This window comes from Peromyscus maniculatus, chromosome 14 (genome assembly GCF_049852395.1).
Source record: "Peromyscus maniculatus bairdii isolate BWxNUB_F1_BW_parent chromosome 14, HU_Pman_BW_mat_3.1, whole genome shotgun sequence".
In the NCBI taxonomy this organism is placed as follows: Eukaryota; Metazoa; Chordata; class Mammalia; order Rodentia; family Cricetidae; genus Peromyscus; species Peromyscus maniculatus.
In genome coordinates, this window is record NC_134865.1 from 76,019,030 (window position 1) to 76,041,751 (window position 22,722).

The 22,722-nt window shown below is 42.8% G+C and overlaps 1 protein-coding gene across 8 annotated transcripts in view; it reads right to left on the minus strand.

Annotated features, from left to right (window-relative positions):
* Window positions 1-212: 212 nt before the first annotated feature.
* The window catches only part of Dicer1 (dicer 1, ribonuclease III), a 68,628-nt gene continuing 46,118 nt past the window's right edge, over window positions 213-22,722 (minus strand). For 7 of the 8 annotated variants that reach the window (XM_006997027.3, XM_076551311.1, XM_076551315.1 and 4 more), the window contains 13 exons: window positions 21,297-21,476; window positions 20,970-21,183; window positions 20,642-20,795; window positions 19,182-19,364; window positions 18,827-18,932; window positions 18,125-18,300; window positions 16,457-17,237; window positions 12,769-12,924; window positions 8,800-9,676; window positions 6,977-7,245; window positions 4,791-4,953; window positions 4,617-4,692; window positions 213-4,288 (listed from right to left, as the gene is read on the minus strand). In XM_006997027.3, coding sequence (XP_006997089.1) covers window positions 4,123-4,288; window positions 4,617-4,692; window positions 4,791-4,953; window positions 6,977-7,245; window positions 8,800-9,676; window positions 12,769-12,924; window positions 16,457-17,237; window positions 18,125-18,300; window positions 18,827-18,932; window positions 19,182-19,364; window positions 20,642-20,795; window positions 20,970-21,183; window positions 21,297-21,476 — 3,501 coding nt within the window. In that variant the 3' untranslated portion in view covers window positions 213-4,122. Of the gene's footprint in view, window positions 4,289-4,616; window positions 4,693-4,790; window positions 4,954-6,976; window positions 7,311-8,799; window positions 9,677-12,768; window positions 12,925-16,456; window positions 17,238-18,124; window positions 18,301-18,826; window positions 18,933-19,181; window positions 19,365-20,641; window positions 20,796-20,969; window positions 21,184-21,296; window positions 21,477-22,722 lie in introns of all 8 variants that reach the window. The other variant, XR_013044476.1, reaches the window with a different exon arrangement.

A 22,722-nucleotide genomic window follows, 5' to 3' on the forward strand; every position in this document is an offset into this window, starting at 1 on the left:
GAAAAAACCAAAAAAAAAAAAAAAAAAGACAACTGTGCCATTTCTTAGAACATGAAGCAGAACTTGAACACAATCTTATTAAAATATATATAACTCACGAGCTTCCCCATGGGATGAAAACCTTCCAAGACCACTACTGCTACCACAGCTTACCTGTTCATATTGCATTAAGTAACATTAAAACAAAAAATAAAAAATAAAAAGACACAAAGTGAACAGACCATAACTTTATTGGCTACAATTATTAAAAAGAAAAATAAAAACAAAACAACAAAAAAACCCCAACTAAGGTAAGTGTGATCCGTAAGGTGCTGACCGCAGGTCTGTAGTGACAGCCATGTGCACGAACTATGTCTCTTTAAAATGCTGCAGCATGTGATGGCCATGGTTTATCGTCAGCGGCGACTGTCAGTCTGACTTCACCTTAGTCATTTCCCTTTATTTACAGCAAAGGCAGACGTGTTCTTCCCATTCACCTCTGCACTTCTGCTACAGAACCAGCAGCCGAGGTGAATTCTGGGGCATCTGTAACATTGAAACTGTCTGTGGTTGTTCAAAGAAAAACGAACAAGAAAAAGAAATAGTGATTAAAATAATATACGCAAATTAGTTTGAGGTGATCATTTTCCCTGCTAGTGGACAGCACACGGTCTCCATGCCAGACACACAACTTTTACAATCATTTTAACTATCCTTGGTCTTAAACATATCTTTAAAATGTCTCATGTACAATATAAAATACAAAATTTATTGAGAAATAATTAAATTCCAGAAAAGTAATCAGCAGGTGGCAACTAGAGGTTCTTGGATGTTGTTAAATCAAGCACAGAGGCGACACACAAAACCTGAATGGCCCTGCAGACATGCAATCAGCTAAGGACAAGAATGCAGGCTCAGCTCAGGTCTGTGAAGTAAAGGTGCAAGGCCCCCGTTTGCTAGCGTCAGTTTGTGCAGAAGGAGTAGATGCCCTCACTGAGCAAGGGACAGTTGGAAATCAACAGGCCCTACAAGCAAATGGGTGGTTCTGGGTTTTTGACTGTTCTTGGTGCTCTGCAGCCCTGCCCAGTGGCTGCTGGTGAGTGACTGCACACAGGAACTGAACAGCAGAACAAGGCAGCCTAAGTCCCTGCTAATTACACAACACATCTGCATCTTTCTAAGGGCGGATTACTGTCAAGAAAATAAAAACATCTGTATTTTAAAGGATAATTATAGGAGTGTTAGATAGAGGCCATTCTAAATTTAATCATTTCACATAATACAAACGAAAACAAGAAATGTAACCAAAACACTTTAAAAGCATAATTAAGTGTTCAGTCAACAAATTTCTGCCATGCTTTCACTTTACAAATAGAAAAAAATGCCACAGACAAAATAATAAGTTTAAGTTGTGCAAGTGTGTGACACGCTGCAGGCATCACAGTATCTTATCAAATTTGGAAATCAGAACTGCAGGAGGCCCAACCGTGTCTCCTCCTCTGGATTAAACCAGCTGGAGCATACCAAGCCCCGCCCTTGCAGGTGCAGCGTGGACAGAACAGAGGACAGAGCACGCAGACAGCAGGGCTGGGACTGCAAAGCGGGCCACAAAGGACATCCCAATGCTGCAGCACGCCGGCGAGCTCCCATGCAGCTGCAGGAGGACCCATGCAGCTGCTTCCTCCAGTGGACCTCGCCAGTCTTTACGGGCGCTGACCATCTTCTCCCCATTCTGCTGCACTGGCAGAGGCGGCCCACAGTCGTCAAGCGAGGGGACACTGGGGAAACTCCACCAGCCCGAAGCATTCCTGACCATCTGTCTAACTCATACTTTTTGTTCTTTCAACTTGGTCTCTGGGTGAATCACAGAATGCTTCAAACTGTGAGTCAAATTATCAGGTACTTTCATCCAACAAGACAAAAAGTGGAACAGCCCAAGTTTGCTGTTGATAAAACATTCTGAATAATGGCAGGATATCTGAGCCCTGAGAATGGATGATCTAATCATATCCAACTCTGAACGTTTTAATATTAACAAAAAATACTCTCCTTATGGTTACAAAATATATTGAGGCATTTTTCTCCCACCAGGAATCGGAACTGTGAAACAATCTAATTTTGGTGCCAGGATGAAAGAGCATCTCACAACACGGGTAAATGCATGAGTCACAATGCAGAGAATCAGGTAGTTTAGAAATCACCGGGACACTGTGATAAGACAACAAACTCCACCTCCCCAAATCCCACCCCAACTGTCTGACTGTACAAGTTCCAGCTACAACATTCAAAAGATCACCTGGTGTGAACTTGCTGTGATGTCTTGCATTAAGGTTTGTGTGTGTGTGCATGGGGAGAGGGGGTGTTTTAAGTCAAACAGACAACTACAATCTCAAATCAGAATTAAATATTTAAAACAAGTCACCCAAATTAATTTCCTCAAAAACTCACTTAATAATTTAGATCCCAATTTAAAATCAGTGCCAACAAATGATCCTGGAAAAATTCACTATCCTCTTCACTTGAGGTTCCTTAGAAAGTGGGGCCAACAACTTCTGTACACACACACACACACACACACACACACACACACACACACACACGTCTCTTTCGGGTGGACGGTGCACAGCAAAACAAATGTAATTTAACCCTAAGTGCAGCATTACATGAAGCATCAGCCTCAGAAGGATGTGTGGGAAGTCAGAGCCACCCTGGCTCAGCTTGCTGAGACTTCAAGCATAATAGGGCGAATTGCAGCAAACCTCCACTGTATGTCGGTGGGAGGGTATGACCAACCCATATAGCATTTAAAAATGTAAATTAAGAGGTATTATAGTCACAGTGCAAAAAATTAAACTTCAAGCATGATACATAAACATAGCACCAACTGGGAAAACGCACGCAAAGGAGGGAAACTGAGGTGTGTGAGTGAAGAGTGCGTACAGCCTAATCAAGAAGCTTCAGCAATGCCTAAAAAACTCGAGTTCCTTTGATTCTGAGATGGAACTAATGACCCAGTTTATCTAAGCGAGTGACTTGCAACCCAAGCATAAATGGCATAGCTTTGGGAATGCAGGCAACATGGTGGGCGGTCGGGACGTGGACAGGAGCAGAAGGAGACGTCCTGCTCTGCTCCTCTAAATGAACCTCAGCTCCACTACAAACCTGCAGCACCTCTAGGCACACTGCACCTCAGGGTCCTTTTGTTAGAGCAACAGCCCACTAGGCACGCATTTCCACCACTGGACGACCTGGCAGGAAGGTCTGAGGAGAACTGGGCACCTAGTCACATATCCTGCCTATGATGGAGTTTTAAAAACCCGGACTACTTACTCACTCTGGCTTTCAGACTGTCTTCAGTGTCTGTACACGTGTGACGGAAATCCTACCTGCAACAGTTCTGCTGCAAGTCCTCGAGTGAGCTGCGCCACTCCGTCTCATCTGATGCATAATAAGATAAAGGAAAGAGCAAAAGAATCTGTTCCCAAAAGACCAGAAAGGAAGAAAACCATCAAGTCTCTACTTTAAGGCAAGAACCCTCTCTACGCAGCACAATGTGGCATCAGAAAACCTGGCCTTGACTCATCAACAGCCAACACTGACTCCAAACTGTCCCTTACCATAGTGCAACAGCTCCCGGGAGTCTGCTCTGCCCGACCACACTGGTGGTCCCAAACTGCTCACACTGCTGGGCTGGGCTCGACACCTGCTGCAGGACAGGCACTAGTGTGGAGGGACGCAAGGCCAGGACTCTACCCAGGTCTAGGACTGCTAGAGGGTTAAGCTCCATGGCCTCTTAACACCAAGCAAAGTCGACAGAAATTAATGCAAAATCCAAAACAACAACAAAAGAACCCGTCAGAATGATTTCAAAAACTTGCTAAATGCCGGCATTAAAGCACTCTTGTGATTTAAACAGAGCAGAAGTGGGGAAAGAAGACAAGATTGTGTTTGCGCAAAAAACTAAAACTACAATTAGTTCCAAAAAGTTTATACACATATTAAAAGTTTTATTCTGTTATCTATCTCATTATCAAACTTTAACTTCTGCCTTCAATTATTCTGCTCTGTGTCAACTCTGAATCATCCTCTGAAGAGTCTCTGCGATCCTGGTTCACCATCTTGCTGCCTGCGCATCTGGAGGCTTCAGCTGTTAGGAACCTGAGGCTGGTTAGCTTTGAGGCTGCGGAGGGCTCTTCTTGCTGCAGCCGACTTTGCGATCCTGTAGCTCCGGCCGACACCTTTAAATTTCCCCTTTCCCACCACTTCCACGGTGACTCTGACCTTCCCATCGTAAGTTCTCTCCGCTGGGCTGCAAAAACCAGACAGTTTGAATTAGAAGTCAGAGGTATTTGTTATTATTGTCAGTCAGCACCTCTAGCCCTCCTGGGCTGAGCGTCCCTCTTATGAGCTGACCGTGCACCAGGCTTATCGCACACTGTCAACACAGGCAGCTCTTTCCTCCTTCATTCAGCTTTGCTTTATAAAAACAAAAAAGGGAAAGAGCAGTCAATCAGACCAAAAATGGAAACTGGGTCATAGCACGTCCGTGCAGATGCTCTGGGAGTCAGTAGTTACGGTTTTTTGAGAACTCTTTTGTCTTTAGTTATAGTAGTTTTTCAGGCACATTCCGTACTTACCTAAACTTGGCGGTTTCTGGTTCCATCTCAAGCAATTCTCTCACTGGAGAACGCGGCACATTTGCAGAAAACTTTTCTATAATCAAAATAAAAGATTCTATGTGACCAAAGCCCTGAAGCATTTTAAATAGTGTTCTTACAGACTATGCCCAGGGGAATGAGCCAGCACTGTACCTATTAGTGGCCGCATCATCGGGTAGTACACCTGCCAGACCACCTCCAGAGACATCCCACTGTCCATATAAATGGCACCAGCCAGAGACTCAAAGATGTCCCCCATGGCCTTGGGGACTTCGATATCCTCTTCTTTCTCTTCATCCTCCTCGGATCTCCTAAGCTATTGAAGAGAAGTGACTTGTCAGAAAAAAGGCACTTTGAAAGGCTGTCCATAGACTGGTTTTTCTCAGTTGACTTTTGACATTGAACAAGAGTATCTAGGACCCATGGCATGCCTGCTTCATGGCAGTGAGTATCCTCAAACCACCTCATCAAAAACAAAAAAGAAAAGAGACAAGTAACTGATGCCCAGCAAAGGAAAAAATACTTCTAAATTACAACAGAATTTAGGTTTAACACAGAACTAGAAGTTAAATGTTTTCAAATCACCTGTCACCAAAGAACTGCCCTTATGAGAGCATCCTTCTCTCAGCATCCAGCAAGAGCAACGGTGCCGGGGTGAGGGTGGAGACTGCCGCTTGGGGCAAAGACATCCTTTCTGAAGCCCTTTCTCTCCAGGCTCCCTATCACTGAACGTGCGTACACTATGACAGCAGAGCTGATACAGCAGAGCTGATACAGCAGACGAGGACTCAAACCTTCCCTATGCAGAGGCCACAAGTCTTCAATGCCGCGATCCTACTCTAGCAATAACTAAGTGCATCTATAATCCTATGCACCACACTCATATTCACGAATGTCTTAACTAAGGCCTGCTTAACTATCCCTTTAGAAGGGTCATTTAAAGAAACGAGCCGTCTCAAGGTGAGTGTGGGATCAGCACAAGTCACGATGCCAGCTGGTCCTCAGAGCTGCACGGCAGTCAACTGAAAGACCACATAACCAGACAACTTCAATTTTTTTTGTTTTGTTTACTTGTATCTTCTAAGAACAGCAACAAAGCACAAATTATTGTGGAAGAGAAGAAAAAGGGAAAGTTTTAATTTGTACACAAATTATTCAATATATTCAAATACTGGCTTTTATAAGATGCTCATTACTCATATCCCATGGCTCTGGGATATAAAGACAATCTCAAGCCTGACAGGTTTAATTCTTTCTCTTTACAGCTAAGGAAGCTAAGGTCCAGAAAGCTAGAGACTTCCTTAAGAAAAAACAGCTCAGTGAGAAAAGCCAGATGGTGATATGTACAGCAAGCGTTGCTGCTTCTATACATGTTGATACAGACAAAGGGCAGTAAAGGAATGAAGAAAAACTAACAGAGCCAATATGCCTCACTGGCATCAAAAGAGAACTTGAATTTTAGTACAGTCCACAAACTTAGAGCTTAAGTATTGGTAAAGAATTCACCTAGGAGTTAGAAATGTGCTCGCTGCTGCCTGAGCTCTGGCAGGGACTGCTAACAGAGGCAAAGTGGGGAGCATTAGCCCTGTCGTGGTTGCTAGAGCTTCAACCCCAGACTCTCTCCGGTCCCACAGAAAGCTCAGAAACTCACTACCCTTCAACAGTTTAGGGCAATTGCAAATGAGGCCGTCAAAATGAAAGTCAGAACAGCGAGCTGACAGTAAAGCCCTTGACTAGGACGGAAGCTCCGTGGCCACTGGGTGCAGAGGGGACAGGGATACAGCTGAGCAGTATCCCCGCCTGCCCACGGAGCAGAGCAGTGCAGCATGCACATATTTGAGCCAGGCAGCACTGAAGAGCAGCAGATGCCTCCCATTGTCCAAAGCTTACAAACAGGAGTTCCCATTTCCAACAATGCAAGTGTACATTTGTGAGGCTTAACTGAGATGTTACCACATATTTCTGACCCATTTAGAAAAGACAGGAACAGACAGATCATCCTGTGATGTCAGAGAAGCGAAGGCCACTCTGGGGCATGGGAGAAGGCGCACTTCTACAACTTTCTATGCCTGCTGCAGGAGCCTCACTGAAGTAACTGAAAACCCAGGCTCCTCGCCTGAATGGCCACTCGGTCCATGGAGTGGGCAGCCAATTCTCAAAGGCCTACCTGAGTGAGGCAAGTCATTCTCAGTTCTGCTTGGAGATCATGTAGCATGTGGGCACCCTGGCCCTGACCTGTAACTATCCCTCTGGACAGCCGTGAGTCAGAGCTCAAACTGCCCAAATTCACAGTTGGCTGCTTCCCTCAGCACTGAGTTCACAGTTTAAACAGCACTAACCTCAGAGTCCATCCCTTGCATCTCGTTCTTCTCAAGCTGAAACTGCACAAAGTCATCAATGACATGGAAGAGCTCGGGAGAGACGGCTTTAAAGTACTTGTGGTAGTCATACTTCACAGCCAATGATGCAAAGATGGTGTTGTTGACCAGGGCAGAACGCAGGTCAGTCAGGACCCCTGGGGAATGCTGCCGTGGGTCTTCATAAAGGTGCTTGGTTATGAGGTAGTCCAAAATCGCATCTCCCAGGAATTCTAAGCGCTGGTAACAATCTGCGCAGAGATCCAAAGTGCAACGGTGAGCCTGCATGAGCACATGCACTTTCTGCATACTCTGTCTGCGTGGGAGCAGATGGAAAAGTTGCAGTCCCAGGCTCCTTTCGAGACTTCTACTGAGAAACATTTTCATTTACCTTCCTCAATGAAACTATTGGACACATACTTGCTAATGCTCCTGGAAGTTAAGTTTTAATGGCAACTGAAAGCTTATTTCTTATATATAAATTGGGTCATATAATCTTCAAGTGCCCAAATAATATGCTTGTTTTGGAGGGATAAAGCCACTTCCCAGATATAATCAAAGTCACAGCACCACTTTCCCTGGGCACTCTATTAGCTAGACAGGCACTGGGCAACACTCCCGAGTCTCTATCACATGGTGGCATCTCAGTAAAGCCACAGCTGGCACACACATCTTCTGTGCATTCCCATCAAGGCAGTGTGTCACTCACACTCTGCAATGTGTGCTAGGTGGTGTAATTCCTTAACACTACGGTCATATGGTACATGAGATAACAGCAGGGCAAACAGTACTCTTCAGCTCTAACTCCACACACTGAACCTGACATAACCCAAGGGACTAAGGAAGAAGAGTTGTGCTAGAGCGAAATCCCCAGACAAAAAGGGGTGCTTGTCAGAATGAAAAAAGCTACTAGTCCTGACTAGCGCCCTAATTTCTTCAGAGCCATTAAAAGAAATCACTGAGCTGAGAAAGTGAGGCTGGGACAGACTGACCTGTTTTAGAGTACCCATTTGGTGAAGGGGCCAAAAGAGCCAAGCTGTGCTGGAATCCAGGCCTCACAATTTCCAGCAATGTAGGGAACCCGTGCAATTTCCACTCCACCCCAAAAAGCAGGCTTTAGTTCAGGACATCACTTTCAGGTTTATATTTTGTAAATGGCCTTACCCTACACAGCTTTTACTATCCAAACTATAAGCCTTTTATTTTCCTTTGATATGTTTGATATTCTTACATAGAAAGCAAAATAATTTTATGTGGGTGCACAAGCTGAAGCTAACTGGTTCTGGGGACTTACTGTCTTAGTTATTAGAAGACTACTAAAGAAAGAAAGAGATAGCCACAGCACAATAGGAAGTAACAAGCCCTTCCTACAGTATAATAGTTCTGTTTAATCTTCTCCTCTTTAGATTTCAACAGACAAGAAGAGAGGTGCCTTTTGTCTAGGAACAACAAAGAGACGTGGAAATACATCCTGACTATATGAGTAAATCAAGAAGCTAGAGCAGCAATGACTAAGCCCAAGAAAGGTATGTAGGTAGGAAAAGATGGGAAAGAGCAAAACCCCTGGCCTTTGGTTTCTAATCATGCAGCATGGGAGACACCATGTGTGAGAGGATATAAAAGCCACACCCAACTGTCACCGTCCCCTAGCATTCCTACTCCTCAGTGACGGGGAGCATAAAGAGTTCTGTTTCTGTGACCTCCTCCCCCTGCCATGCACACTGACGCTAAGGCTGCATGCCTGGATTGATTTGTGCACGGCCGGAGCAATGCACTACACAAAGTCTCCTCATCGGGCTCCTTACCAGTGATAGTGTTGTAGTGGTAGGAGGCATGTGTAAAAGCCTGCAGAAGGTAAGCCTTATTCTTGAATCTGTAGTTGATTTTCTTCTCAAAATTTTCAAACCCGGATATCAGGTGGTTCAGGGTTTTCTCTGCATCTGGATGGTCAAACATACACCTGGGTGGGATCTTCAGGTAGCCGTACTCCAAGTCTTTCCCCGCAGAGGAGCGTGGGCCAGTTGCAGTGGCAGCACAGCTCCCTAAAAGGCTCTTTTGTTGGCTGCCCAAGCTCTCCCGAGCAGGGTCCAGGGCCTTTTCCCGGCTGGTCCTTTTGATGACTGGGAGCACCTTCAGCCCCAGCGAGCAGAGGAAAAGCTGAGCAGCCCTCTCCCCGCAGCTGGTTAAGTAGCAGCCCAGCAGGGCCTCCACGCAATCCGCTATGCTTTTGTCGGCGATGCATTGCTCCGTGTGCAAGTCGTAGGAAATGGACTGCTTCCCTGTGTCAACGCCACAGTTTTCCTCTGACGGATTCCAGAAACCTACCACAAAGTCATCCTCTTCCACGGCTTTGCTAGGATCCAGATAGCACATTGCATCCCAAGAGCTGTAGTCAAAATCCTCAAGGTCTGAGGAAAACGGCATACTGCCTAACGAGGACTTTTTGGGCATTTTCCATTCATAAGCAGAATCAGAGGTTGAAAAAGGAGAAAGAGAAATTTTCTTCACAAAGGCTCCTGACCCCATTAACATGCTGTCTATAAACTGGATGTGCTCCTGATCATACTCCAGGAATTCGTCTTCATCCTCAGCCTCCTCCTTGGGAGCCCTCCACGTCAGCTCCTCCTCCTCCTCCTCACAGTGCTCACCTAGTTTGCCGTTAGCCAGCAAGCAGTCTTTTGTCTGAAACGGGGAACGGGAAAGGAGGAGAGACAGAGCTGCTGTTTTTAAAAGGGTTTGAAACTCAATAAAAGCAAGGGTTATGGATAATTTCAAATGACAACCACAAATACTAAAAGGCAACTTTAAAAAATCATGGCCATTTGTTTTCAATTAACATAAAATAAGTTATTTAATCATATAAACAAAGTCAAACATGCTCTTTGAATGTTCATTTTCTAAGTTACAAAATGACCTTTATCCAGTATAAATCTGTAAGTGAAGAATTCTGAACATGGATAAAGTTAAAATTGATGTCCACCATGCAAAACGTCAACTGAGTGGCCTGACCCTGCAAGGACAAGCCCTTGTGTGCCGATCAGAGAGGCCTTCCATTTAGCTGACAGAGTTTCAAAATATGGTAGCCTAACTTTGAAACCAACAAAATGAAATTCCAGATGTAGAAAGAACATTATGTTTTCAACTATGAGCATAATATAAAAACAGACAAAATTATTTTTTTTAAAAAAAAAACCTTTACCATTAAAAACTACAGGATGGTTTTATAATAGTTTCTCTCTCTACTTCCACTTCAAATCAAAAAACATTTGCTACAATATAAATCTAAACTGCTTTGCTTAGAAAAATGACTGTGACCACTAAAACGAGATGAATTTGTGAAATTATTTTTTCACCCTCTATTCTGAGCTGTGGTACTCAGGCCAACAGATCATAACAACAGACTGACAAAAGAAAAGAAAATTTAGACTAACATGAAACATAACAATCCCATTTCTGTCAAAAAAAACCTTTGCTAATTCCAATTTCTTTGGCAAAAGCTTCTTTGTGAATGACAACCTTAATAACAGGCTACGATTCAGCAGTGATGTAACCTTTTGGCAATGCTAAAAAGATGCCCAATTTCTGCTATACCGTAAACACAAACTCACGTAGGCCACCACCACTTTACTTGGGGGCAAACACAGGACAGTAAGCTTCAACTTTGATTGGGACAACTTTCTAGAGTACTCTGACAAAACACTTTCAAACTATTGCCCAAGGGCTTTTAAAAGAGGCATATATTTCATTTTAAACCAGACTCAAAAGAGATAGAAACTCTGTATTTGCCTGAAAAAAAAAAAATAACAGTGAGTCTAGCCCTGTAATCACATGCAGTCCACTGCTTTAAAAAACATACCAAAAATCCTTTTGAAAAATCAAGACCAGCAACAACTCTCAAAGGGGCTGAAGGGATGGCTCAGAGACTAAGAACACTGGCTACTCTTCCAGAGTACCTGGGTTCAATTCAATGGCAGTTTACAATCATCTGTAACTCCAGTTCAGATGGTCCAATATCCTCTTTCTGGCTTCTACAGGTACCAGCATCCACTAAATGCATACACACACATGCACGTAAAACATTCAGCAAGTGGCAAATCTCAGGAAACTCGGTCAGAACCTTTCTACTTTTCCAAGATAACATGAGAGGCTCTGACTATTTTTTATTTTTGTTTGTTTTGTTTGAGACAGGATCTCACTATGTAGCCTTGAGTGGCCTGGAACTCACTGTGTAGACCAGCTGGCCTCAAACTCAGAGATCCACCTGCCTCCACATCCCAAGTGATGGGAAAAAGCATGCACCATCACACTGGCTTTACTATTTGGATCTTAAGACAAAATGGGCCAGATTTAAAGCATTCAGCTTGAGCTTTTCCATTGCAAAGTTTCTCTATAATCATTGTGTTTCTGTAACATGGTGGGCTGTCTTTTGTGCCTCTGGCACTGTGCACTCTTCATCCTCACAAGGAGGGGTTACACTTCAAAAATACTCTTCAAAGCACAAGAAGCCTCTGAAGGGTATGTATCTCTGACAGTACAGTCTACCTGAGCTGCCCTCACTCTCTCTTCAAAGAGGGATTCAGAGATGGAGGTGTGACCCAGGGCAGAAAAAGAACCGGAAGGACATAAGCCAAAAAACATTCTGTGACTTCCCAGTATGCCAGCCTGAGCAAGATGTTAGCGTATGCTAAGAACCAAAGTGCTGAGTCTGCAGAAAAGGTGAGGCCCCAGAGGTCCGTGTTGTAGCATGCAATTCAGGAAAGCCCTGATATGTCCCTGTTACCTGAAGGATCAAATACATGGACAGAAAAGGAGGCCTGCTGATTTCTTTCAGAAATGAAGTACTTTTTCTAAGATTCAAAATCAATACATTTTCTACTAAGGTGTGTGTGTTTATTCTAAATTAGTAACAAATGTCATCCTCAGACCTAACTTGAATTAAAATATTCTCATAATGCTTTTCCAACTAAGCTGCATTCCTGTGATTAGTCAAACCCTACTTGAGCACAAATACACTCAGCACACAGGCCCGTATCAGAACAGCCTCCCAGACCATGCCACTAACAGCTGCTCAGGACTTATTGGGATAGACAGGTCAGAAACAAGGTATGAAGAGGCTATTTAGAAACCTCTACAAGAAATGGTGTGATCATTACAGCCTCCAGTAAAAACAAAGTAACAGGAGCCCAGTTACCATCAATACCAAATAAAGCTGGCCAGCACAGTAAGTAACGTGAAAGCAGTCTAAGACAGCTCTCTCCCAGCCACACGCCCAGGGCACACAGTCCTCCCAGCTGCCCCCTGGTGGCCTTTGGGACAAGAAAAGGAAGCTGTGGCTGCTAAAGAGAAGAACCTTAAGTCTCTGGCAAGACTTCTATTATTTACAGTCTACTACAACCTTCCCATACGGTGATCTGTTGTCCAGTTTGCAAGAGGAAACAGTCCCAAGCTAGCCCTGCACTGTGCAAGCTAGTCTGTGCCAAAGTGAATTCTTCCAGACACAGCCTGGAGATCACAGGTCACTTCAACAAATAGCTAAGGAGACACTGTAACATGAGAGTAAAGGGGATCTGAGACGGTTCTGATTTATTGTTAAGTGGAAACATAACAAAATTTTATGCCTTTGGAAAAGAAGGTAACAGAAATTGCACTCCACTAAAATCAACTATTTCTAAAGTCACAGACAGCTTACCAACACATGAAATATCTACCACACTGTAAACACACAGCAGAAAGAAAACAACAAAAAAGGAAAAAGCTCCTTACTGAGCACTTACCATTTCATTCTTTTCCCATTTATCTGCGTTACTTTTATCTTGATTTACCACATAACCAGGAGGAAGCCAATTCACGGGAGGATCAAATATCGACACTACCATACGGCTGGGCAGCCCCTTCTTCTTGCCAAGGCGATACAGGTTACAGTTGCTGACCTTTGGCAAAAAAAAAAAAAAAAAAAAAAAAAAAGGCACAAACACTTACCCATAAATGGCCATGGCTGGAAGACACACATGCCATTACATTTTATGCCAATGTTCTTTGTATTGCACAAATGATCACAAAATATAAGGACTACACAGTTTTACTACCTATTTATAGCAACAACTCAAAATTTCCAAGTATTGGATAGCCTTTGGTGTCATCAAATAAATATTTAATACAAAATGGAGTCACAAAAACCTAATGTATACAAATTCCTTTCCTTATAAACGAGTCAAAAAAAAAAAAAGAGTTCAATTTCTAAGTTTAAAAGCATAGATTAAGCCGGGCGGTGGTGGCGCACGCCTTTAATCCCAGCACTCGAGAAGCCGAGGCAGGCGGATCTCTGTGAGTTCGAGGCCAGCCTGGGCTACCAAGTGAGTTCCAGGAAAGGCGCAAAGCTACACAGAGAAACCTTGTCTCGAAAAACAAAACAACAACAACAACAAACAAACAAACAAACAAACAAACAAAAAAGCACAGATTAATAATATAAAATGCAAGATGGTAAGTGGAGCTGGGAACAGAATATGTCAAGATGCTGTAACTCAAGATGTCATGACATTCTTATTGAGTAAGGGGAGGATATCATGTTCTAATTTTATATCTCTGGAATCTAAGCACCAATACAACTCCAGTCCTAACATTCTAGAACACTGATCTTTTGTTGTGGGTAGCATGTCAAGACACTGGAGTAAAGGCGCTAAAGAACTTTTGTTGTTCAGTATGTCATGGAGGCAGCTTTATTATCCTTCCTCCAGTCCTTGCTTTTCCTAATGGCTCTACCGCATCCCCAATGTACTTAAAACACGACATTTCTGTCTAGTTTTCACTTGAAGACTAGAATCTAGTACCATCAATCTCATTTCCAGTTTCTAAAAACGTACTGGAATACTCCAGGAGCCCTTTTCATATAACTCAAGTACTATACAATCAGCACTGGCTAGAAAGTCTGGTAGAAAGCAGGCAAAGGGACAGAGAAGCAGTCCTTGCAAGCTGTACGGACTGGTACACAGCTCTGCCTGGGACCACCATATGCCAAAGCACTTACCAGCTGTCTATAATGGAGCCAATGTACATAAATGCTGGTTTCCTTTTCCATGCTAGACAAGAGCATCCCAAGAGGAAGAGGGCAATAGGAGGCCCCGAGAGGGAAAACATTGCAAGTCAGAAAAAATGCTCAGTGGAATGGCAAAGATACAACTAAGGACCTGAGGTGAGGCAAAATTCAAGACAGAGAGAAGCAGCAGGTGGCAATGAGGAAGATCACAGTGAGGGCCAGCTTGAGCAAGGACACAGGCTGTGCAGTGAACATGAGGCTTGTGTCAAGAATGGCAAGCAAGAGCCTGGTCGGGGTCTGTCTGGAAGAGCATCCTGAACACACCTTAACACCAGGCAAGAAATCCAGTCAAAGGGCTCTGAGCAGATGAATGGATACAGTTTTGAAATGTTAAAGTAATAGCTTTTTTGCTTAATAGGGTCTAGTAGTCTTACTTCAAATGCCTTCACGACTGTGATCTTCTTCCTGTAAGCAGCCCTGAGAGCTTCAGGACTGAATTCTAGTTTCTGTGCATTCTTCCAGTCCCTATACCATAAGGTCTAAATGCCCAATCCCTGCCTGATGCTTCCCTCTGTCGGCATCACAACACCACTACTGCCACTACCTATTACTTGCAAGCTGTCACAGTTGTCAGGGCATTGCTTTGGTGGCCTACCTTAAGCTCACTGGGAAGGCAGCCAGCAGGTATGTGGCCTCTAGTCTCAGATATACTCCTAAATATCTGGGAGTAGTAAATAACCTCACACAAGCTAATTCCACTATCTGGGCATCAGTTTCCTCATCTGCAAAATGGTAGCACATCAAACTGCAAGAGGACTGCAGAGGAGAGAAGTGCTGTTTGTAAGATGTTCACATGTCTGGTGCTCGAAGCAAACTACCAAGACCGTGCATGACAGGCAAGGAGGCCCATAGCTATAGTGTCAGCTCGATGCCGGCTCTGCTCTCTACTGCAATGTGTTTTCAGGCAAGTTACCCTCGCCTGCCTCACCGTCCTTGCCTATCAAATAAAAACATGCACCTCTCTAGGCTCTAGAAAAACTTAGATTCATTAGGGAATTAGCATCTCTCTCTACCCTTACATATACATTCTATATAAAGGAGCTAGAGTAGAGTCTGGGAGAATCCGCAGTTGGTTGAACTAAAATGATTGTTTCTGAATTACCGCTCACTTCAGTCCCTTCCTTTCAGCCAGTTTTGCTCTGCTTTGGCTTGGCTGTGCTCTTCAGCCCATACTACATCCTGTGCCACATTAGTCTCTTCAACTTACCATCTCCTTGCTCACACTTCCTCTCAAGTATCCACAGCACGACCACCATGCACAAGCTCCTTTGGGCCTCTTCTCACATCCTCCCTCAGCTAGTTTCCCAGGCCCCACTGTCACTGCCTTTCTTTCCCTACCAAGTGCTACCACACTCTGCAAATGCAGCTTTGTTTTGTACTATATGGTTTCCCATGAGCACCTTCTGTGACTCACAAGTGACATTCCATCCTACTTGATGTTAGGTCATTGGTAGCTTTGTAAATTGTCAGAGTTCTGCTTTATATTTTATGACCATTTAAATATTTTACCTTAATTACTGTTCTTCCACACTAAGCTCATGAACTAAAGCTGAAAATAAATCTCAGTGGGTAAGTGCTTGCTCTGCCAGCACGAACACCTGAGTTTAGATCCTTGGCACCAGCATACAAGCCAGGCACAGTGGTGCTATCTCCACCCAATGCTGGGGATGGGGCAGATCAGATGGGCAGACCCCAAGAGCTTGCTGGCTAGCTTAGCTGAATCAGTGAGCTCCAAGATCTGTGAAAGACCCTGCCTCAAAAAATAAGATGCTCACTGATAGAAGACCCATGAGACTTATGCACACACATAACCATGCACAGATGTACATGTAAGAAAAGAAAAAGAACTCCTTCTTCCTCGGGACTATGGAACAACTGCTCAGAACTGTGGGAGCATCACTGTCTACAGTGGATAAAGCCTGATGTTCTTCCCTTGCCTGCCTCCCTGAAATTTGGAAGAAGTTCAACTCCCGGAATGACTGCCTCTTACACCGTGCACATACCTGTTTACCAAGCACTCCCCTAACCAAAGACTTCAGTGGATGCTGAAGCACAGGCCCCTGAACAGTAACTCTGCCAATTTCTACTCCCTCGGGATCTAAGAGTTCCATCCATTTGCACAGAGGTTTATTTAAACTGAACTTCTATTAGTTGAGAAGGTTATCAGCCAACCCCACAGCATGACTGGACCGCTGGTACACAGCCATTATGGCACCTACTGGGCAATGCCCCGTGGGCCTGGCTGGCTCTAATATACTAGAAGAAGCAGCAGCTGCACTGACTTGTAGTCAAATCTCCATGGGTAACTTGGCCCATTTTCAGGCACAACTGAAGAAGCAACAGCTCAGAATAAGAATCATGCCTACCTTTTTGCTTCTCATATATGAAAGGCGGCCCTCGTGAGCATCAGGGTAAGTGCAAAAGAGATATGTGGTGATAGCATGCTTTAAAAAGGAGTCGCCAAGCATCTCAAGCCGCTCCAGGTTAAACCCATCGCTAGCATTTGACAGTGTCAAGGCCTGAAGAATCAGTCCAGGATTGGGGCCAAGAGTCCTTGAGGAGTACCCAACAGAAGGGCTCTGCTCAGAATCCATCCTGTCCTTGAGTGCTTTAACAGCATTCATCATGGCAGGCATCGTGGACACCGCGGGGCTTCCATCTGAGGTAGATGTGTTAGCGTTTCCATCAAGGTATTTATTACTCAGTAGAGTACATTCATTGCTGGGCTTGGGCTGGTTCTCATAATTGTATAAATTCTGAATGGGATATGAGGTAGTTGGTTGTACAGGTATTTCCTGCTTGAAGTAATTCAGCTGATTTCCTTGGCAAAAGTCTCTGTTAACTAAATCATAACTGCCATTGGCAAGATTTTTGTTGTAAGAAAGACCATTAATTGCTGTCAGATCTGTTGAAACTTCCATTTGGAGCTTCCCAGGTGACTCGGCGGCTAGCCTTCTGCAGTTCACAGACATTTGGTCATAGTTTTCTAAGGAGGTTCTAGTAGCACCTTGATGTGCAGCATTTTCAGGGACTATAATTGTGCTGTGCTTACAGTAATTATCATTTTCAGCCAACGAGGAGTTACAAGTTGAGATGAAAGACTTGCTATCAATAGATTTTTTCCACCCGAAGTCTAAGTTAGGGTATCTGCAAAGATAGTTTTATAAATTTTTATCGATTCTTCAGAAGGGTAAGTTCAAACACCAGCATTTTGGGCTAAAAACAAACAAAGCAAGTAACTCTAAAAGTTCTCCTACTTAAGAAGAAAAACACATTTCCAAGCTTAAATGAACATAACTAGGGATTCCGCACATACACAACCATAATGCACACCAGTTTGCTCTTTGACCTCTACTTATGCACCCACAGCAGGGGGGATTGGAGGCTCTAAGATGGAGGTTCCTGTAGGACCTGAGCCACAGACTTTCTGCTTAACCAAGTGAGCAGCTTCAAGCAACTTACAAACTCTGTCTGAGCCTCAACTTCTGCACTTGGAAATGTGGTCAATACATCCTACTCAGGATAGGCCACAGAACAGAATGAGTTAATAAAGACTATGTTGTTTAAACTGGTGTTTCATACTGAACCAAGTATTCAACTATTATAATGTGGCTTCATGTCTAAGTTCTTTCAATCCCTCAAAGAACCATCTATATGACCAAAATTAATTTCAGTAATTAAGTTCTGGTATACAGAACTTCACTAACAGGGAAAAACGATAAAGAATAAATGGAGGCTGCTGCTCTCTAATACACAACTCATTTTTGACTTACACCGCTTTCACCCTCACTTCAACATCACCACTAAAGAAGAAATGATTGCTCTGTTTCAGGAGATTGCCTCTCTCTAACGTGACAAAAACAAAAGGCTCAGTGACCTAGTCTGCTACTTAAGAGACAAACAATATAGTTAATTTTCATGTTTTAAGTGTCCACACTTTCTTTTCCATCCTTTAGTAACTATAAGAAAAACACAGTTTTAACTTAACTCTATTTTGTTGCACGTTAAATTTCTGGACAGCAACACAGGCATACCTAAAATCTGCAGGAAGTGATCTGACTCCTACTCCAGCATCGCTGGCTGTCTGAGCTCTTAGCTCCTCTGCAGTCAAAAGGCAGTGAAGGCGATAAAGTATGCTGGGGAGACAAACTGCTTTTCTCCACAGTGATGCTGGGATTGGATGTATAGCACAGAGTTCCGGAACCAGTATCTTAAGAGTAAAGAAAAACAGACTGATAAATATAAAGCACACACAAATAATAATCAAAAAACCAATTTCACTAAGGGATAATGATGAAAACCATAAATGCTATTACTATTTAACCTTAAATAATAATCCTTTAGACCTAAATTGGATTTATGAGGGTAACTCTGTGATGCATCAATGGACCAAGGTTAATAGCAAAACTCAATTCTTACCAACAAGGATGTTCAGAATAAATTCAATACCCTTGGTGACCTTTCAGAAATTCACAAGTCACTGTTATCTTGGGAATATATTATTGAGACTTTTAAAAAAATTAGGTCATGTTTGAGCAGACTATATTTATGTATATACATATATGTATTTAACAACTAATAAAAAAAAGAGGGCATGAATTTGAAAGACTAAGGAGGGGCATGCAGGAGTGTTTGGAGGGAGGAAAGAAGTGATAAATGATATAATTATATTATAATCACAAAAAATAAAAGAACCAATTTAAAAACATTAGGTCATGTTAGTAGCAACTCATTACCTGTTTGTTCTGCAGACTTTCCCATTTGGCTTTCCTCTTTTCAGCACTGCTTAGAGGAAGTGCTTTCCCCTTCTGATTCAAATGCCGAGGTGTCAAAAGGTTAAGTCTATGAAAAGTTCAGAGCAATTTTATCCAACAAGTAAACAACAGTATACCCTCCAGTGGCTGGACTCCAGCTCTGGTAGGCCTATGAGCTGCCTAAGGAGCTTATTCAGCAGTCCTCTCCTACCCAGGCAAGTATCTGTGCAAAGATCTCTTCATTTCAAAGTCATGGGTAGGCAGAGGCACCCTGACCCTCAGAAAGCAACACCAGACCCCATCCCTGCAACCTAAATGTCATTTCTGCACTTCTTACCTGGAAGATGTGTGGTCGACATCCAGCAGTGGCTGGTTGAGATTGGTCAGGTCAAGGTTATACTTTGTTTTATAATATTCTGCAAAAGTTTCATACTCAGGGGAAGGAAATTTACTGAGTGGGGTAAGATCAGTGTACACATCAGCTACATAAAATCGATGAGGCTGATCAAAATTGCGGTATCTAAAAATAAAGAAAATTAATCAAGTTGTATTTTTGTGTAAATCAACTGTCCTCAAAGCACAATTGGTTTAATATGGAAACATATCATTAAGAATTCAAATGACAAGCTGGGCAGTGGTGGTGCACCCCTTTAATCCCAGCACTCGGGAGGCAGAGTCAGGCGGATCTCTGTGAGTTCAAGGCCAGCTTGGTCTACAGAGTGAGTTCCAGGACAGGCTCTAAAGCTACACAGAGGAAATCCTGTCTTGGAGGAAAAAAAAAATTCAAATGGCTAAATGTAAATAACATTAATGAAAATTTAAATACCAAAAATATATTTCAAGAGTTCTGAGAATAAAAACTTTATTTCTACTAAGTAAAAAAAACAAGCTCTCCATTTTCCCTGCTTGTTCTTCTTCTAAATGTCTTTCTTTTGACAATATGAAAAACCAAATAGCTCCTTAAAGTATCTCTTTCATCAATATAATCAAAAGAGAAAGCTTAGCAACATTCTATAGAGTAAATCCTTTGTAAACTACTGTTAAACACAAGGCATCACTGGGCAGTGGTAGCACATACCTTGAATCCCAGCACTCGGGAGGCAGAGCCAGGCAGATCTCTGTGAGTTTGAGGCCAGCCTGGTCTACAGATCGAGATCCAAGACAGGCACCAAAGCTACACAGAGAAATCCTGTCTCAAAACAAACAAACAAATAAACAAACAAACCACAAGGCACCTGATACACAAGCTGTATTACATCACCTATGATAGTGATAGTCTAGTGACCTCTTTAAGCTGTGACTTTCAGATGGGGGTAAGGTGAAGGCAGAGGGCATGAAGATGCATGACTAAGTCCGAGTCAATCAACCAGCACTCTACTTCTTTGTCAAGTCTCTGCATTTCATCTACTGCCTCGAGACTGCCATTCCCTACATTTTTGTCGAGTAAGAACGGGTGCTCTTGCCATCCTCGATAGGCTTACTAACAATAATCCTCTTGGAAAGCTTAAGGCACAAACACTTCCCAATGAACTTCTCTCAGAAGACTTTGGAATTAAAGGGATAAAGACTTTTTTTTAAAAGCTATCAGTATTATTTACAGAAGAAATAATACTTTTCACAAAGTAAATCCTTTCACCTGCAGTTTTTTTGAGTTTCTGTCTGAATGAAGTAAACTAGAGAGATGCCTGTATCTTGGCTAGCACTCTGCGCTGGTGTCACCGCCCACGCCCACAGCCACAAGAGCAAGCACACCTTCTGCAGCAAGTACCACTATTTTCCTTTCCATTGAACACCTACCTTGGAATGATAACTGCATCTTGGTAATCTTCTAACTTAAAAACAAACGGAGTTTCTTTTGAATACTTAGTGCTGGGAATGCCTATACGAGCTTCAGACTTCTCAATATCCTCCATGAACGTAAAGTCAATGTCCAGAGTGCTAGAGTCATTAACTTAAGGAAGAAAAAGACACTTTAGCATGGTAAATAGAACACAAATAAGATTCTTATGTAAGGTACACTAACGTGAGTCTCCAGCTGTCCAAGTAGAGAATTCATAGGATACACAATAAGCTAGTTACAGTCCAGCGACAATAAACCAACAAGGAAAAGCAGGCTCCTTCTTACCAACATTAAGAGGTAGAACACAGTATGCTGACTCAGCGCCTGTAGGCTTAAACTCTAGGGCGGGTTTTTCAAGCCGAAGAATATGTGAGAATATATACTGGTGGAGTCTTGTAATCAGCTCAAGCATTTGCTGAGACAATGTGAAACCAGACTTCTTCAGCTCAATGGATATGGTGACCTCTCCAGAGCGTGTATACACAGGAAAGTGAGGAATCTTAGCAAAAAGAAAAGTGAAGTACCCTTCAGTCAAGAGATATTGTACTGCACTCGTTTACTCAATCTCTGGGTTCCAAGTGGCACTTTCAACAGACATGGTGAAGGGACTACCTGAGGTATAGGTTTGGCTGTCAGGATCCCAAAGCATCTTGTGGTGTCCTCAGGCGGGTAGAGCTTCCGTCGCCTGAAGTTGAGCTCATCAGGGAGGGGGGTAGTTAAGACCATCCCTATCACATACAGGTAACAAGGCTGATCGGGTCTGGGGTAACTCTCCCTCAAGCACTCTGGGATCTAGAGTTGGAAAGAAGAATTAAGCATCAAGCTCAAGTACAAACAGCCTTTGTTCTAGATGCTGGCAAGAAATGTACTTCTGGCTGTAGGATTTAAAAAAAAAAAAAGCTCAAAAGGATAAGATTTCTGGGAAGTCAACGCTCTTCAGATTTGGGCTTTACAATGGCCTAAGTTTACCTATGTTGTAATACATTGCTCATTACACTTTTATGGAATATCAAAACTACACAAAATGGTCTTTTAAAAAAATTAGACCATTTGATCTATTTCTTTTGACTGAAAAACACTTTTACTGCATGGATTTTCAAATGATTTACTTACCACAAGTGTAAATTTATTTATTTATCAGAAAATAAAGGTAGACCAATTTTTAATACTATGTGTAACCCCATCACCCAAAGATAACATTCAGATATACTGTATGAGTTCTAAAACTATTTTATTAAAAGAACATTTTTTTTCCACCATACAAATCACTTTGTCTTAGCACCAATGGGAAAAAAAAGAATTATATTTTCAGTACAAATGGAATCATTTAACATAGACTGAGTTGAGGTTTATGTGCAAGAGAAGGGAAGGGGGGAAAAGAAAGGGGAGGGGAAAAGGAAGAGGGAGGAAGGCTTGGAAAGAGAAGAAATCTATTTTTGTCTCAGCTACTACAATGGGACCATCTTTCACAAGTCAGTGTTGCTTTTCAAAATGTGTTACCTTTATTTGAGAGAACGTGTGTGTGTGTGTGTGTGTGTGTGTACACATGTACCACACACGCTTGTGACAATCGGAGAACAGCCTGTCAGAGCCAGTTCTCTTCTAATAAGTAGGTCCTGGGGATGAACTCAAGGCAATCAGGCCTGCTGAGTCAGCTCTATGGCTCTAGCATAATTTTTTAACAGTTCTCATTATGAGAGTGAATCACAATCAAATTACCTCAGATTTTCTGAGCTTTCAATTTTAACAGACTCTGAAATTTGCCAGCACACTGCACTGGTAGTTCACAGTAACACTTGTTACGCATTGGTAAGACAGAGTTCTGATTATCAAAGAAGACAAAATGGGTTGGTCAAGGAGGAGGTGAGGCAGACACCATGTGTCTCAGGAGACATCACCAGTGGCATTTATTACAACAAATTGAATATGAAGGGACAAAAGCTTTACACAAAAATGAGTAACATTCAGGATTTGAAAAAAGTATCGCTTTTAAATCTTGAAAATACTTAGTTGGGGTACAGATATTTAAAGTAAAATC